This window comes from Macaca thibetana, chromosome 13 (genome assembly GCF_024542745.1).
Source record: "Macaca thibetana thibetana isolate TM-01 chromosome 13, ASM2454274v1, whole genome shotgun sequence".
Lineage (NCBI taxonomy): Eukaryota > Metazoa > Chordata > Mammalia > Primates > Cercopithecidae > Macaca > Macaca thibetana.
In genome coordinates this window covers 14,153,034-14,172,018 of record NC_065590.1, presented here as the reverse complement: position 1 = coordinate 14,172,018, position 18,985 = coordinate 14,153,034, and the positions used below count along the sequence as shown (strand labels likewise).

General features: G+C 43.5%; 1 protein-coding gene and 1 gene segment (V, D, J or C); both read left to right on the top strand.

Annotated features, from left to right (window-relative positions):
- Window positions 1-17,028, top strand: part of LOC126934449 (uncharacterized) — a 76,287-nt gene extending 59,259 nt beyond the window's left edge. Inside the window, exons 1-3 of one of the 2 annotated variants that reach the window (XM_050755246.1) lie at window positions 13,098-13,157; window positions 13,587-13,883; window positions 16,234-17,028. In XM_050755246.1, coding sequence (XP_050611203.1) covers window positions 13,109-13,157; window positions 13,587-13,883; window positions 16,234-16,691 — 804 coding nt within the window. In that variant the 5' untranslated portion in view covers window positions 13,098-13,108 and the 3' untranslated portion in view covers window positions 16,692-17,028. Of the gene's footprint in view, window positions 1-13,097; window positions 13,158-13,586; window positions 13,884-16,233 lie in introns of those variants that run through there. The other variant, XM_050755247.1, reaches the window with a different exon arrangement.
- On the top strand, window positions 7,556-8,750 carry LOC126934467 (immunoglobulin kappa variable 1D-33-like). The segment is given in 2 exon segments: window positions 7,556-7,697; window positions 7,822-8,750. Coding segments are annotated over 2 exon segments (378 nt in total).
- Window positions 17,029-18,985: the final 1,957 nt, after the last annotated feature.

Here is an 18,985-nt window from a genome sequence, read left to right as displayed (position 1 = left end):
TCAATTAGAAATACTTAAAATTAGAAATGTAGCTTCTCAGTTACATCAGGAACATTTCATGTGCTCAGTAACCACATGTGACTAATGACTAGCCTATTGCACTTCAGAAATATAGACATTTTCATCATCTTACAAAACGACTTTGCTTAGCACAGACTTAAATGATGACATCTGATCACTCGCAGTGCTATAGCTGACAGCACAAACTTCAGCAGTTGTTCTTTTGGAAGATCAGGTGGCCCTGGATGCTTCCTCAGCTCGGAAAGCTACTGTGGTTCTCAGAGCTGCTCTGGAAGTGGTTCTGGGATGGGAGGAATGAGGCTGGGTTGACAGATCCAAACCAGGGGCCTTCAGCTTCTCACCCAAGTCCCTGCCATTATGCCCTACAGGGTTCTTTACAACCCACTCTTTTTTCCAAAACCACATCTTTGGCATGTCACATGGATCCCAGAATCTAGCCACCCTAATTGTTTTGTGACAAATATTTTTCCTGCATACCGTTTGTCCTCAACTAGATGACTGGTTTACTGAGGGGAGGGACCATTTCATGTTTTCTACAAAATCTGTCCTAGTGATGGATGTCATAGGATCAACTCCATGAATACCCATGAAAAGATTTCATCCATAGTCAACACTCATTGGACCCTAGAATCTAAAATCCTGTAAGATGCTATGTTAGAAAGTGGCCAATAGATGGCAGACAAACACCATAATAAACAAAAAATAGACCCCACCCCCCCCATCTTAAAAGTAATGAGGAAGTGAAAGTGATCATGTCCCCTTAGGGACCCGAAGCCCTAAGGCTGGACTGGGGTCTCCTGCGTGACATGGTTCGCCTGGGAGGAGCTGCCAGTGAGTTTAGTGATGGGAAATCTCTGTGCTCTGAGACCTGAAGCCTGATCTGGCCCCTCCCTACCGCCTTGGCTGTGTCCCCAAACCCCTCCGCTTATGGACTGAACTATGTTTCACAAATTCCGATTTGGAGTCTCTTACCTCCAGTATGGTTGCAGATGGAGAGAGTCTATAAGGAGGTAATTAGGGTTAAAGAGGTGATCAGGGCGGGATCCTGACACCACAGGATTAGCATCCTTATGAAGAGAGACACCATAGAACTCTGTCCCTCCCCCACCCTCCCTGTGTGCCCTGAGGGACAGTCATGTTGGGACATGGCCAGAAGGTGGCATCTGCAAATTAAAGAGAGAGTCCTCATCAGAAAGAAAACCTTTCTGGACCTTGATCTTGGACTTTCCAGGCTCCTAAAGTGTTAGAAATAAATGTCTGTGGTTTAAGCCATGCAGCCACATCGATTTTGGTGTCAAAATCCCTGCAGACTCATCTACCCTCCCCACCCACTCTGAGCAGGATCAGCTTCAGGAGGCCCTCCTGGACATGAGGCCCCACTTTGCTTCTCCTGCTGCTGTTCTGACTCTCTGGTGAGGAGGGAGGACTCCGGCTTCATCCTCAGTTTGTTTGCATTAAGCAGAAAGACTTACTTGTTTTCAGCCTGTTTTGCTTCCTGATTGAAATTTAATCAAATGGAATGAACTACTTCTTTGGTATTAATATTTGGGAATGTTCATGTTTGTTCCTCACTCAGATGCCAGTGGCAACATTGTGTGGACCCTGTCTCCAGCCCCTATCCCTGTGTCCCAGGTGAGAGGGTCACCAGCTGGACTGACCAGGGTATGAACAGCATCCTAGTCCAGCTTCAGCGGAACTGAGGCCTGGTTCTGAGCTCCTGATGCCCCCTGGAGACCATGCCTGCTCTGGTCATTCTGGCTATCAGCATCCAGACTGCCTTCAGGGGGCATGTGCCCCCTCCTCCTGTCATTACCGGTACACAAATCTCACCCCAGCTGCTCATCTGCCTGGGGTCTGCTGAAGATCTGGGGCCTTCTCAGTGGAGCAGAATGGGAGGCAGCTCTGAAGCCACAAACTCCCTTCTCTTCCCACCGGCTTCCCACCTTCTGTATGGGAACTTCCAGTGCATCTGGTGAGCATCACGGAGTGGAGAATGTCAATGTGTTTTCTCCCACATCCTGCTCTGAATTTATGAGGCCAATTCATCCTCACCTCACACACGAGCTGCCCTTGTCTTCAGGGATTCGATCCTTGTTTCTCTCACATCCTGGCACAGTGTTGACACCTTAGTTCTCACTTCACTCCATGAATCCTTTGGGAAACATCATGGTCAACAAATCGTGGTGCTTGGATAACAGACAATAAAATAACAAGTATTCAGAAGTTTGTGCATGGGGGAGAAATGACACATTCTGAACAGTGTCTCAATAGCTGGGTGAGCCATAGAAGCTGGTTAGAGAGATCCCATATGGCTCCAATCAAAGGGGAGGCTGCTAACGAGCTGTGGGGTGCTTTTGTCCTGTGATCACCCCTGTAATCCTGTCTTATAAGCCACACATGACCTAATTCTATGAGCCACATGTGCTGCTCTGTCCATCAGGGGCCCAGGGGAGGAAAAGTCCACGGTAAGCTCTGGGCACAAAACATCCCTCTACCAGGAGCCGAGACCCACTCCCTACCTCCTCCGCACCTGCTGCTTCATGTTCCCCAGACTCCCATTGAATCTCTCAGCATCCAAAGCCATCTATGAGTCAGTGCTTGACCCAGCAAGGAAATGAGGGGGGTCCTGAGCCTCCTGACCTTTGGGCTCTGTAGTGGGGAAGGGGCCATGGGGTGGGGCACCATTGCTGGGTTTTTCATGTTCAAGCTCAACTTATCAAAGTTTAAAACCATACCTTAGAACAACAATTAATATTATATTTATTTACATGAAATGGCATATTATATTTATTATGTATGCACAGTATATACAAATGTATTAATACAACTTACATCTGAACTGTCATAGATATATATTTAGTTTGTAAGGTATGTTACAAATACATATATACAGGTACAAATAATTTACTTTTATTTATTTAGCATGTGCTTCCTTTCCTTCTAACTATAACAGAGTCTGGCTGAGTAAAGACTCTGGAGACGTTGGATGACCCTCCCTCCTTTGCAGTAGCAGGGTCCCCGCCACTCAGTATCAGTGAGGACAAGACTGAGGAGAGCTGGCCTAGGATCCCAGGCCCTGCCCCATGGTTTTTGTCTCTTACACTTTTACCCTGGATGCAGGGTTCCTGACAGAGGTTGCATTTGGAAGGTTTACAAAGAAAGGCTTCCAGAGTGTTAGTTCTGGATTCTGAGGAGGGTAAGTGGAAGGTGGGTCTGGATTTCCAGCATGGAGGAGGCCAGACCAAGTCTTAGGAAAGGCTCTAGTGTGGGAAGAAAGGACTTAAAACTCAGACCTGTGGCCACAGCCTTAGGAACCCAAGAGTGGACACTAACAAAATGGGCTCGGGGAAAACGCAGACTAAAGATGTTATAGTCAACTGTAATCTTATCTTTCAAATGCTACACATAAATATTGGTGGGAGATTTTATGGTGAAAATAACACACAATGAGCCCCACTGCCTACAGTCAGTTGCCTGTTTGTTGTAGAATAACTATTGAAAAATTTGATTTTAAATCACATCTGGCTACTAACATATTGCACAGCCTCTTAATTCTATGATACTCAAGACTGCATAAAATAAAAAGGGATTGGAGATATATATATATATATGTGTGTGTGTGTGTGTGTGTGTGTGTGTGTGTATATATATATGTATGTATTATACACACACACACACATTTCAAAGGGAATTATGTGGTTCAACCCTCAGGACACTCCATGGTGTTCACAGGGCTGCAGTGCACAGCTGAAAAAAACAATTATCAGAGCTCATGGTTGGTTTGCACAGTCACGTGGTCAGCGTGGGCTGGGCTGGGATTTGAATCTACATATATCTGACCTTAGTGTGTTCCTTCCATGTGACCACTTTCATCTCACAGAAGAGCCCACAGCCTGTAAAAAGGGAGAAGAAACCATAAGGACAGTGTGGAATCCACAGCACCCTGTGGCCTCTGACTCATGCTGTGCTCACCTTAATCTTCAATTAGCTTTATTTGCAGTTTTCTAATCAAAGCACAAGTCTCTCTGAGCCTCTACAAACTGCAAATGACTGTATTTTAGATTTCAGAGCTGAGACACATCTTGATTCCCTCGACCCCCAAAATGCCTCTTTCTCTTCGATCTGTCTGACTCAATTCTTCCCTCTCAGATTGTGTCATGCAAATTTAATTTGCCCTCCAAAGATGAAAACAAACAACCTGGCCTTTCTCATCTGCTGTGAGAGCTGACCCCTAGGCTCTCAGATACACATATTGTACAAGAGCTAATCAAGGGATTTGACCCCAGAGATTCTCTATCTTAGATGAATTCTGATGCTACCTCCCCTTACAATATAGTGATCTCCAACTCTTGTCAAAATGGACAGCAAATGATAGCAAGGTGGAAATATTTTGGAGAACAGAGGACAGCCATGCACTCAGAAAGACTGAAGCCATCTCTTCCTCTTGCATTCGTTTTCTATTGCTCATGAAACAAATTACCATAACAATACTGGATTGATACAACACAAATCTATTATCCTATAGCTCTAAAGGTCAGAAGTCTCATGGAGCTAAAATTAAGGGGTCAGTAGGGCTCCATTCCCTCTGGAGGTTCCTAAGGAAGAGAATCTGATTTTCTGCTTTTCCTCATCAAGATGCCCCAACATTGTCTGTTCTATAGTCTCATCCCCCATTACTCATGCATCCCTCTCCATAGTCCCAGCTGCTCTCTCGCTGTTACCCTCCACCCTCCCTATTATAGGACCTTGTGATTCTGCTGTCTCACCCAGATAATCCAGGATCCTCTCTTGTCCTCAAAATCCTTAATCTAATCACATTTGCTAAATTTCTTTGAACATACAAGGTAACATTCATAGGTTTCAGATATGAGGACATGAATGTCTTTGGAGTGTGTAATATTTATTGTTTTAGCAACACTTACGATTTTCCACAACTGTTCTCAAAGTAAAATAAAAAAGTCATGAGGCTGATTGATGACGCAAGAGAGCCGGAAAAAAATTGAAACTTGGGAACCCTCTGACCTATTTATTCCACTGCCTCCAGTGTGGAATCCATGGTATATAGCATTGTGGAATTTTTTGTATTGTTTTGTTTCTTAAGACAGGATGTCAGTCTGTGGACCAGGCTAGAATGCATTGGCACCATCACGGCTCACTGCAGCCTCAACCCCCTGAGCTCAAGCAATCTTCCTACCTCAACTTCCTGATAAATGAAACTGCAGGAACGTGCCACCAAGCCTGGCTAAATTTTGTGTTTTTCGTAGAGATGGAGTTTTGCCACCATGTTGCCATGGCTGGTCTTGAACTTCTGGGCTCAAGCAATCTGCCCATCTAAGCCTCTGAAAATGCTGAGATTACAGGTGTGAGCCACTGCACCTGGCTGTGGGTAGGTGTTTTTAAAGGCTTCTTTTGTTTTGTGAGTCAGAAGAAATCGACTGCATAAATCAAATCCAAGATAGTTGGTGAAGGGAAATTAAGGGCTTACTGGATTTTCTTGTGCACCAAGAAAGGAAAAGTGATAAGAATTGAGAGCAGAGATACCTTCTTCCAAGAATAGGGATTTGTTCCACCTTGAACTGGGTTCACCAACAAGAAGGAACTGTGTGCAGGCAGCCTATTTACACTGGGAGGGAAGGAGGAAAGTGTAGCAGGAAATAGAGGATGGGTGACAACAGTCTCCCCCAAAAGTCACCTAACTCTTAGGATGACTGAAGCTCCATCCCATGTGGAAGCATGGGGACAATGCCTCTGGGCTATCCCATTTGAGAGGAGAGAGCTGGGGTGTGTATACTCGTACTCCTGTTCTCATCTATTGATGGTCGCCTCGGTTAGTCTTTTGTGTCTTTGTATAACAGAATGTCTAAAACTGTAATTGATAAAGAGCAGACAATTATTCTCTCATATTTCTGGAGGATGGGAAGTGTAAGATCAAGGTACTGTCAGATTAGGGTTTGGTTTATCTACTTTCAAGATGGCATTATGAATCCTGAGTCCTCCAGAAGGAAGGAAGTCCATGGCCTACATGACAGAAGAGAAGAAAAGAGAGAGAGAGAAAGCCTACTCCCACAAGTGGGAAAGAGCAGAGACTCACTCTCAGGAACCTGCAACCCCCACACTCCAAGAACGGAAAGAACAGAAAATCCTGAGTCTCTTCAAAGGAAATTCCAAGCACCTACCTAGCCTTAAGAAGTAAGTAAGTAACATGATAAGCAAGGAAGTAATAACCTAAAACAAGAGCCAAATAAGTTAGACGCACAGGATGGTGGGTTCCCCTATAGAAACTGAAGATGACATTGTAATAGATGTCTCTGAGGTGTTTTTGAGAAAACAAGACCCCCTCCAAATGAATAGGCCAGCACATAGACCTCACAAAAGGGGGCACTGGGGACTGAGCTCTGACCATGGTGCTTTGTTCTAAACATCTTACAGAGGGGCCTGGTAAAAGTCTTATCCATAAACCTGAGCTAATGTTCTCTTCTGCTGAATCCAAATTTTTAAACAAAGCTTTTCTTCCTTAACCAATTGCAAATTTAGAAATCTTGTAATCTACCCTTCATCTGTAAGCCCCTGCTTCAAGATGTCCTGCCCTTTTAGGCCAAAACCAATATGTGACCTCCATGTATTAATTTTCAATTTTACCTGTAATTTCTACTTTCCTGGAATTTACTCCTACCTTATAAAACCCTTACTTGCAAGCCGTCAGTGAGGCCAGGATTTGAGTCTTAGCTGCCAGATTCTCTTTACCTGATGTCCTACAGACAAACAAACACTTCCTTTCTCCTGCTGCAAACTCGGTGTGAATATCTGATCTCACTGAACTGAGTGAGTGGACTGCAGTTCTATTCCATAGCACAAGCCCTGTTTAGAGTGGCATTTATCCATTCATGAGGGCAGTGACCTCATGACTTAAACCCTTCCCATTAGGTCCCACCTCCCAATTCCATTGCATTGAGATGAACTTAACAACAGATGGGTTTTGAGGGACACAGGAAAATCATAACACTCTCCAAAGAGAGGCTCATTTGAGCCCCTGTGGTCTGCTATGCATGCAGGCAGAGCTGCCTTCTCCAGCTTCAGAAAGAGCAGTGAGGGGCGTAGATGGCCACGGGAAGTCAGCAGCAGTACAATGAAAGGGAAGGGATAGCGTGTAGACAGGGATTGCAATCTAGATACGTTTCCTATTTAATTTCCATTCCAAAAAGAGAATACTTTCATGCTAACAGAAGTGTTGTAGGTACATCACAAAGTGCTTTCTTCCATTTGAGTGCATACTGTATTTTTTAAAAATAATCTCCATGCACGAATAAACTATATTTCTCCATCTAGTCCTCAGGAATATTTCAAATTTTGACAATTAACTCAGAAAAGTCTTTTGTAACAAAACAGCCCCCAGGAAGAAACACTTATTTCCAGACAAATCTGTGCTTCCCTGGTCTGACCTGGGACTCTGGGGATACTGCCCCTGTGCTGAGTAACTGAGATCTGCCAGCCCTGCAGCAGTGCCCAGCCTGCCCCATCCCCTGCTGATTTGCATGTTCCCAGAGCACAGCCCCCTGCCCTGAAGACTTCTTAATAGGCTGGTCACACCCTGTGCAGGAGTCAGTCCCAGTCAGGACACAGCATGGACATGAGGGTCCCCACTCAGCTCCTGGGGCTCCTGCTGCTCTGGCTCCCAGGTAAGGAAGGAGAACAGCAGGAATTTATTCAGCCAGTGTGTTCGGTACAGACTGGCTCATCATGGAAACCTCCTTATAATATGATTAATAGTATGAATATTTGTTTTTATGTTTCCAACCTCAGGTGCCAGATGTGACATCCAGATGACGCAGTCTCCATCCTCCCTCTCTGCATCTGTAGGAGACACAGTCACCATCACTTGCCGGGCGAGTCAGGGCATTAACAATTATTTAAGTTGGTATCAGCAGAAACCAGGGAAAGCCCCTAAGCGCCTGATCTATTATGCATCCAGTTTGGAAACAGGGGTCCCATCAAGGTTCAGTGGAAGTGGATCTGGGACAGATTATACTCTCACCATCAGCAGTCTGCAGCCTGAAGATATTGCAACATATTACTGTCAACAGTATGATAATTTCCCTCCCACAGTGTTACAAGTCATAACATAAATCACCCAGGGGAGCAGATGTGTGAGGCTCAGTGGTCCCAGATGCCCCTTATGGTGCCCCCAGCTGCTGAGAGTGTTTCTCAAATCGCAGTCACACTTTGAAGGTCACTGGAGAGTTTTTGTAAAAGAGCCATGAGGGCCCACTTACTCATAGCTGTCTTTCCTTGTCCTAATCCCCAGTAGCACAGACAGGGCAATGCTTCTGATTTCATTGAGAAGAAAGGATTACACCTGAGGAGTCTGAGTTGTGGCATCAGTTGGAATTCATACAGCAAAAATGAGCCACTCTAGGTATTCCAAATAGGATATTTTTTTAACACAAGGTGTGAGAATCTAAACTATAGCCTTTTAAAGGCTTACGGGTATAGTAGTCAAAGATGTAAATACTAGAAAAGAGGAATTCTCTTCCAGAATCCAGAATGCATCTGACAGAGAAGGTACAATTGCCAATCGTGTGGTCTTTAGACGTTTCTGAGAAGCCCATGGGTGGGAGTGCAGATGCTCTCAGCTGCCTGGAGGACTTCACCAGGTGCTTCTGCAGTCCTCACCTCTGTCCAAATGTCTTGCAGCAGGTGCTGATGGATAATATTGAACCTTCCCCTTCTTACTTCTCAATCTCAGGGTGGGCCCCTCACTGGGCAACTCTACCAAAAACCAGAGAAGGAAAACGGTTTCTGGCAAATGTGTTTCCAGAATGATAGTGATGATGGGGAAGTGACAGCTGACATCCTAGTGTGGTCACGTATCCCGACTCTCAGAATTTTGTCAGTGAAGTAATGGCCTCAGAATACACTTGGATGTACTTCCATATACTATGAGTAAGTTTCAAATCATAGCAAGAAAATGATATTTAGTCATATGATAAATAGAACTATGTGGCTACATTAATCAAAATAGCATAGTGCTGGTACAAAAAGAGACACAGAAAAATGGAACAGAATAGGGCACTGAGAAATAATGCTGGAGACCTACAACCATCTGATCTTCAACAACCCTGACGAATACAAGCAATGGGGAAAGTACTCCCTATTTAATAGATAATGCTGGGAGAACTGGCTAGCCATATGCAGAAAATGGAAACCGAACCCCTTCCTTACACCTTATACAAAAATGAACTCAAGATGGATTACAGACTTAAATGTAAAACCCCAAACTATAAAAACCCTAGAAGAAAATCTAGGCAATACCATTTAGGATATAGACATGGGTAGAGATTTCATGACGAGAATGCCCAAAGCATTTGCAACAAAAAAATTGACAAATGTGATCTAATTAAACTAAAACCTAATATTGACAAATGACAAGAGACAAAATTAAATTAAAAGCAAAAATTGACAAAAGCAAAAATTGACAAATTAAACTAAAGCAAAAATTGACAAATGCAATCTAATTAAACCAAAGAGCCTCTGCACAGCAGAAGAAACTATCTCAGCATGAACAGACAACATTAAGAATGAGAGAAAATTTTTGCAATTTATTCTTCTGACAAGGTTCTAATATCCAGAGTCTCTAAGGAACTTAAACAAATTTAGAGCAAAAAATAAACAACCTCATTAAAAGGCTGGCAAAGGACATGAATAGACACTTCTTAAAAAAAGACATACATGATGCCAATAATCATACGAAAAAAAGCTCACCATTACTAATCATTGGAGAAATGCAAACCGAAAACACAATGAGATACCATCTCACACCAGTGAGAATGGCGATTATTAAAAAGTCAGAAAACAATAAGCTAGGCATGGTGACTCACACCTGTAATCCCAGCACTTTGGGAAGCCAAGATAAGTGGATCACTTGAGATCAAGAGTTCAAGACTAGCCTGTCCAATATGGTGAAACCTCATCTCTACTCAAAATGCAAAAATTAGCCAGAGGTGGTGGTGGATGCCTGAAATCCCAGTTCCTTGAGGGACTGAGGCACAAGAATCGCTTGAACCTGGAAGGTGGAGGCTGCAGTGAGCTGAGATCGTGCCACTGCACTCCAGCCTGGGTGACAGAACAATATCCCTTCTCAGATTAAAAAAAAAAAAAATCAAAAAACAACAGCTGCTGGCAAGGTTGTGGAGAAAGAGGAAAACTTCTACACTGTTAGTGGGAATGTAAATTAGTTCATTCTACAGCAAAGCAGGTTTTATGTCCAGCACAAGACTGTGGAGGTGGGGGACTAGCTTAATACCCACTGTCGCTTACAGGCTGGGGTACTTACAGGTATGGGCGGGAGGGTTCTGGGCAGTACGACTTGCTGCCTGATAGGACGTTAATAAGATATTCCTGTGGTCAGGCAGTTATTCCAAGGATGTTCTTTGTACCCTTTGCCCAGCGGGGTGTGACAAGAATGTTTCTTGGGCAAACTGTCCAGCAGAAGATGAGAGGGATGTCCCTGTAGTCAGGTGGTTGGGCAGGATGTCTCGCACAGTCCCAACCCCCGTGGAATGTTTCACTTTGACCAAGGTCTACAAAATGGCGGGTGGCTTACAAAATGGTGCACTTTGGACTAACAGATAGGAAAAGTCTATGGCCTTTTGCCTGGAACTGCTTTTTTTCACCCAAACTTCAACAGGAATTTTAGAAGTCTAGTTTTACCAACTGAAATGGCAGCAACAACTGGAAGCTTGTTGCCCAAGGGGATTGACTTGTGCTGGGATGGAGAGTAGGACAAGATCTTTCAGTGTTTTCAGCTAATGGTGCTGAACTCTGCAGGAAATGCCCAGAAAAAGTCCGGAGTTTTGCAAGTCCGAGGTGATGACCCTGGTTGGGGAGAGTGGTACACCAGTTAAAACTTGATAATGGATTACTGGAAACCATGCAGTCATAGAATTGTAGAGATCATCCCTGCACGCATTCTTAGAATGAGCAGATATGACTTGGCAATTGCATATTTGAGTGAAGAGACCCAAGTGGACCCAGTGAATAAAAATGAAGGAGATGTCTTTTGTGTTCCCGCTTCAAGCCGCACACATACACATTGGCAGAAAGTAGATGATTGAGCTCCAGGAGTTTGAGCAACACCAATGCCCAAGTTATTGGTGATTACTAAACTGTGCAGCCACAGGTATGGCTTCTGGCTAAAACTTAAAAGGAAACAAAGCAGAAATATCAATGGCCAAAAAGCTAGTAAGGTATAGATTCTGCAGCATAAGTCCAGGCAAGCTATTACAAGGAAATTCAACACTCTTAGAAAAATAAAACAGAATCCAGAATTATGTATTAGTTGAGACATGTACAAAAATATATTATCTACAATGCTCATTTTGCCATAAAAATTCCTGAAAAGAAAGAGAAACTCATAAACCATATTGAGATAAATCAGTCAGTGGAAGCTGACTCTGACTGTTCCTAAATACTGGATTTTGCTAAGAGTTTCAAGTGGTTGTCACATAAATGCTTCAAAGAATATTTAGAACTATGATCAAGGACTGAAAAAGGAAAACATAAAGACAATCACTCAAAGAATGGGGTCTCTCAATAGAGAAAGGGAAAGTATGGAAAAGGACCAAATAAGAATTCTAGTTGAAAAATATAAAAACAGTATGGAAAATTCACTGGATAAGGCAACAGGAGTTTAAGTTGGCAGAAGCATCAATGAAACTGAAGATAGTTTAATATAAATTATCAAATCTGAAAAAGAAAGAAAATAATTAAAGAAAAATAATCATGACCTTAGAGGTTTATCAGTCAATGTGAAGAACACCAGCAAATATGCAATGAGTCAGAAAGGAGAAGACAGAGAGAAAGTGGCCAAAAATATTTGGAGGGATGACAAAAGCTTTCAAGAAGCCATGAAACACATTCATCTATAGAGGAAAATGTTGAAAGAACTTGTTTAGGACAAACACAATAATACACATAACTATACATATTATAATTAAGATGCTGAACCAATGATAAGGAGAAAATCTCAAATTCATCAAACATAAAACGACTCTCTATATACAGAAATACAGTGATAAAGCCATCAGCTAACTTTTCATCATGCCCAAAGGAGGCTAGAAAACAGTGGAATGACATATTTAAATGCTGGAAAACAAAACAAAACAAAACAAAACAAAAAACCAAGGATTCAGTATCCACTGAAAGTATGCATTCAAAATAAAGGTAAAGGAAAAGCATTTCTTGATAAACAAAAATGAAGAGAAATCATTACTTAAAGACAAACTCTTTAGAAATTCTCTAGGAAATTCTTCAGATTCACAAAAAATGATAGCAGACAGTAACTTGAATCCGTAGGGAGGAAGGAAGGTCTCAAAAGTACTAAGGGAACAACAACAACAAAAAAAGAGCTAGACCAAATAAACGTGTTTACTTCCGTTCATATGAGGTTTCATGTAGAGAAATCCAATCTATCTAGACAGACTTCAGAATGCCAGTTTCCTTCATTGGGATTGGGGAACGGCTGTTTCCTGAAAGGTAGGTGCATGAGGGAAGAATCTGGAGATTCTGAAGTATTCTACAGTTTAATCTGGGTGGAGAATATATGTAAAACTTTATTCAGTTGCATTATTTAACATTTCTGTCCTTTACTTTGTGTGTGTTTTATTTCAATTTTTAAAAAATTGAAAGGGCCAAATCTGAACTCTTTTAAACAAAAATGAACAAAAACATAAGAATTAGTAAATATTTGTGGAAATTTGGCCTTATTAACAAGAAGTATAAAATGTGCCTGAGAAAGTGCTATGAAACATGAAATCTGTTAGAAAAGACAGAAGGAAATACTTGAATTTCTCCCACATGGGCAGCATAGATTTTACGCCTGTTGGTTTCCCTCTGAACAGAGAAGATATTTTGAACAGAGAAGTCATTTTGTTCACAAGAGAGGCTCCCACCCTCCCCTTGGCTCTTTCCACCCCACTGCACCCACCAGGTGATTTGCATATTGTGCCCTAGGGAGGACCTTCCCTTGGGAGTCTGAGATAAAAGCTCAGCTCTAAGCTTGTCTTGACTGATCAGGACTCCTCAGTTCACCATGAGGCTCCCTGCTCAGCTCCTGGGGCTGCTATTGCTCTGCGTGCCCGGTAAGCGCAGAAGGGAGATGAGGGAGTAGAATGGGGTGTAAAGGTGAGCTCTGGGGTTCCCACTGCCTCCTATGAGCAGTGAGCTGTGGGGGCCTCACTACACTCCTGTGTGTGTTCCTTTCATGTATTGCACGTGCACATCTTGTCCTCCAGGATGGGGCTTGTGATGTTCAGATCTGTGAGAGTGAGGAATATTCAAGAAGAACCAAGGATCTGTGCACCGGGGAAGACTGACACAGAAAGAGGGGATGGTGTGGGGTCTTCTGGAGACCACTTTGAGCCATGGATTCCTAGAGTTTCATTTTGAAATTTTATATTCTTGAAATATGAACAAATAAATATGTAGCCTGAAACAAACAACAAATCAAAATTTATGAAAATGATGCATAAAGTATCTACATAACCTTGCTCTCTTTGTATTTATTTCAGGATCCAGTGGGGATGTTGTGATGACTCAGTCTCCACTCTCCCTGCCCATCACCCCTGGACAGCCGGCCTCCATCTCCTGCAGGTCTAGTCAAAGCCTTGTACACAGTAATGGAAACACCTACTTGAGTTGGTATCAGCAGAAGCCAGGCCAACCTCCAAGGCTCCTGATTTATAAGGTTTCTAACCGGGACTCTGGGGTCCCAGACAGATTCAGCGGCAGTGGGGCAGGGACAGATTTCACACTGAAAATCAGCAGAGTGGAGGCTGAGGATGTTGGGGTTTATTACTGCGGGCAAGGTACACACCTTCCTCCCACAGTGGTACAGCCCTGAACAAAAACCTCCCTATGGGGTGGCCCAGCTGCCCACATGTGGTACTTTACTGGGGTGCAGCTCAGCAGGGTCTCAGAATCTGCGTAAGAGGAAGATGCTGGAGAAGCAGGGGACAATTCACAGCTGAGGACTCTGGACTTTGAGAGCCCAGCCACACCGCAGGCACCACTCCTTTATGCCCTGGCAGTTGCCACAACCTTTACTGTCATAAGAAGCAGGAGAATGAGGGGTCCAGGTGCCCTGAGAGTAAACAAGCAAGATGGAAGGGAGAGGAGAATGAAAGCTCACCCTAATGCTCCCTGCCTTGTGTACATTTGCCAATTAAATGTAATCAGCGGAGCAGACAGACCATTGACACAGATTGTGACTATCCATGTTGGATACATCTTCAGGTTTAGCAGTTGAGGACATTTGATAATATTTAATATTGGTATTTTGCCAGTTTTCTAACTTTCTGCTTCCCCTGTTCTCCCACTCCCAAAAGACAGTAGAGAGAACAATCGACACTAGTTACCCTAAGGGGAAGCTGGCTGAGGACAGTCAGTAAAAACCTTGATTTTGGAGTATCAAATAGATTTTTGTAAATTCATGGAAGATACAAGATCCTAATGCTAAAACTGTTTAATTAGCCTTAGTTACCTTTTAATGATAGAAAAAATGAGTCCCTGAATTTCCAAAAGTTGTTTTCAAAAATAAACAGCATATACTGGAAAATGTAGAGTATGTAATTTTTCCCATAGAAAACTGGAAAAGTACAGAATAATGTGAACATTTTTACCTCAAAATGTTAAGAATTTCAGACTGGGCAGACTGCAGGGATGAAAGCATGAAGGAAACATAGGAGAGGTCAGCTTCAGTTAAACTGCCCTTGGCCTTTGATAGGTAGGGATGTGGATGGTGGTGGAGTTGGCAGTTCATGATGTGGACTCAGGAGGCCTGATATGTTTCTTGTGAAGAATCGCAGAGTTGAAGGCACCACTACCTGGCTTCCTGGGTGGAGCCTGCATCACTGCGAATTTCCTGGGAAAATAGTGCTTTGGGAAGAGTTTTAGATCTGTAACCACCAAAGGCTTAGTGAAATCGCTGTGGAAAGAGACCTGAGTTCATGTTGCTCATATCTTGTCAACCCAACACAGCCAAACAGAGCATCTGAAACTCATTCTGGCCCTAGAGACTGCTGGTTGGGTCTGGAGATGTCACAAGCACTGACATGCTGAGCAGAAGGCCCAGCAGGGTCTACACCAGCAGGGGGCGGGCAGTGGGGGTGGAGACCAGTGTCCATGACTCAGACATGTATTCGGGATGCTCTGTGCAGCCTTGGGGATTGGGGGAGCACATTGTATCTGTGGGAGTTTTATGTCCTTCTAACCCAGCACCTCCATCCCTGGCTGCTGACTCAGACCTCAACACGTGTCCCATGGAAAGCACGGGGCACATACAGAGGCTGCCCTGTGCAACCCCCAAGGCTCAGCTGGATTCTCCTTTTCCAGGAGAGCTCCTCTGCCTGTGCCAAGTCAGAGCTTGTGTCCATAGGCAAACTTGGTGGCTGTGGCAGGAGGACAAAAAGTCAGGTGTGTCAACTCAACAACGAAAGGTTCTTTTTAGTATGGAATTTCAGATCATCCACTCCTCATTCCTTCCACTACTTTCTAACGTCATTAAAGTCTAACTTTGGCATTCCGTTATTTTAAATGGTTTGTACTTTTTACAGTGGTTGTTTTGGCCTTTCCACTTTTATCTACTTCACTGTACCTGAGAATGAAGATTCTTTCCATTGTTTTAACACAAGTAAATTTTAGAAGTCACTACGTCGGTACTATTTGGTCAAAAAAAGGAAAATATTTTCAAACAATAAGTGGAATGTATTATTATGAACTGTATCTGGTCAGTACTTGGACATAAGTCTGATTCCCACATTCTTGTAGTAGTGATATAAAAAATATACGCTTTCCAGAGAGTCAGTTTAAAATAGTGCTCTATGAATATCTGTGAATTAGTCATGAGCCTGTCATTTGCCTGCTGTGGCATGGTATGACTAAAGTAAAACAATGTTACAATCAACAGGATAAAGTAATCCAGATTTAAGGAAGTGTGTTATATTAGAGACGATTTTCTATTAAAGAGAATGGATTCCATGACAAGTATAATTAAATCTGTAGCTTTAACCGGACAGACCACATAGACAGTAAAAATTAGGTTTATCACAAGTGGTGTATAAGACCAAATTAATGACAAGTCTCCAGAGTATATTTTCACACATACCAACAAGTAAGGACACATATACAATCAAAATTTTATTCATTTCTTCATCACAGGCACCAGTTTGCAGCCTGGAGATGCTGCATGTTCTCCTGTGAGCGGAACACTCACCAGCACCCTGCACAGCCTGAGGGCCTCAAGCACAGCCTCCCTAGGAGGCTCAGCCTCTCAGTGCAGCACCAGCAACTGCAGCGCCCAGAGATGGAGCCCACAGCAGGTGGGCTCAGGAGAAGATGGCTGGAGAGTCTTTGAAAAAGAGGCCATGAGTCCTCACTTACAGGCATGGGCTCCTCTTCTGTGCGAACAGGGCCAGGGCCCTCCGGGAAGCCTCCCAGAGCCTCTTCTTTCCTCCAAATATTGGGTGCTCAGGCCCCACAGATTCTCCAGGGAGTGGTTGCCATGTCCTCTTTGGAGCAGCCATGAAGTTCCCTGCTGCCCTCATGGCGTCAGGGATGCTACTTCACGTCACTGGGAGGGGATCCTAGTGGGTCGTGATCTCACCTGCTGCCTCTGATGACCTTCAGGGCACTTCCTCCTCCTTTTGCCAAATGACCCCACTCTCACCAACCCTCTGGAGGAAGGAAAGCTGTCTGCACTGCAAGATTTTTGCTTTTGAGCAAGTCAAGGCTCACAGGGGTCTCACACTTGCACAGCCCATATGAATATTACATGATTCCTATTTTCACTTTTTCTATCTTCTAGTTTTCTCTGCACACTTACTCGCCCTGCCCATCCACTTTCTCTTGTGAACCTGCTAATGTGGGTTTTTATTTCCAGGCTGATGTGACTCTTTGCTGCAATACTAGACATGTGCTCATCACATGCCCACATTTTTAAGAATAAAATATTTTGAGCACAATTTGCTCTTGTTGTACTCGTATGTCAGGGTGGCAACTCAGGGGATTGGTCTGAAAATGTATTTGCTAAAATGCATGAACATTTCTAGAAATTCAAGGTTATAAATTCAATGCCTTCTTGCATCCCACAAATTTTGATATGTGTTTTCTTTCACTTCAAATTTTTTGAAATGTCCACGGGATCTCAGGCAGTAAGCGCTGCTCCACAGACTGAATCGGCACTGCAGTTTTTGTGACTGTTCCAGACGCTCTGCCTGGGGCCTGTTCTTAAGGCTTCCCAACAATTTTTGAGCTATTTAATATCCCATAATGAATCCCTTTATGCTTAGTGCAGTTGACATTTGTAACCAATACTAATGACCACTCTACACTGAGGGCATTGTTGCCTCCTTTTTTCCTGCTATATATAATGCTTTCCAGGTGAACCTACTAGAGAAGGCCAACATGAATAACCTTCAGGTCATCAAAAGTGCGTGACAAATTAGCTCAGAGGAGCCACCAGGTTCTCAGTCAGCTGCAGTATCTCATGACGCGAAAAGAGGAGACTGAGGAATCTGCCTGTAATCCTTTAGTCAGTCTTTCTGCACCCTTAGGTAGGGTCTCCACATGCATGTACTCATCAGTGCTCTGAGGAATACTGAGGGAAGCATCCGGGGATAGCTTGGGCTCTCTCTGAACTCCCTCCTCTGTTTGTCTGTCTTTCTGGACCACCAATTCCTTTTCCTCTATTCAGGGACACTCGCAGGTACTTCATGGATTTCCTTTTCCTGCACAATGCTCTGGAAACTGTCCTCAGGGTCTCAGACGGATCAATCCAAATTTCATCCCTTTTCGTTTAAAATCTTCAGGGCTCGATATCCTTAATTTCTAATGTCCAATTTCTTGAAAAAAATTGTTTCATGTATGTTGTGCTGTGTTTTAGTTAATCCAGGGAGGACTGTAAATTTAGCCCATTCTAATCTATTTTAGTTACAGGTTGAATATCTGGAAGCCCAAGTCTGAATTTAGAAATTTTTCGCTCCTCAAGGTTCTTCACCAGCACCTGGCAGTGTGGGGATAGCAGGTCATGCTTTAGGGTTGCAATTGGGACTTTACTGCCATTGCCTCATCTCTTGCTTTTCCCACACCACACAAGGTCTCCTGAACACATATACAGACAGTTCCCACACATTCACATGCCATCCTGCTTCCCAACAGCAGAAACCTGGCCTCACTTTGTGCCTGAGGGGGAACACCTACTGCGTAGCTACTCTCAGGAGAATGAGCCCAGAGAAAGGGCCAACTCCCTGGAAGTTAGGGTTAGAGCGTTTGAATTTGTAATTTCAGGGCCCCAAGTACCAGGGTGTGATGTAGAAGAAAATTGGCTCTATATTACCATAGTCTCTCTGTGGGAAAGACTGGAGGAGAGCCAGGTGAGGGGCCTTCACTTCTGGGGCCCAGAGCAAGAAGTTGTTGGGTGTGCATGTAGCTTTGATTGATGCGTTATTACTGAGACACTCGATAGCTCCATTGAAATCCAAGATTGGAGACCTCCAACCACCATGCTCTGTCAGTGTCCACAGGGCCCCTTTATGATCCAGCAGGTTGTTGAGGACTCCCCGGCCTTGATGAGTTGGCAGCAGAGCTAACTTTGTCTCTAGCCTCATCCTCCCTTCCTCCACGTCTTCCCTGAAACTCAGCAATTCCCCAGGTGATGTGATCTTGTCTTCCTCCTACTTTGAAGAGAATTGATCCTCAGTGATTCTGGGGTATTCAGGGTTATATATTTATCCTAATTCAGGCTTCAGTTTCACGGACATCCTATTTGGTTGATGAAAGAAACTATTTGATTTGATTTTTATTTTTTGATAATCAAGTTTGGCATCCTTAGTCAGAACTTTCATGCTGATGAGCTGAGAGAAATAAAGTTACAAGGCACTAGGCAAAGTGGCTAACACCTATAATCCCAGCA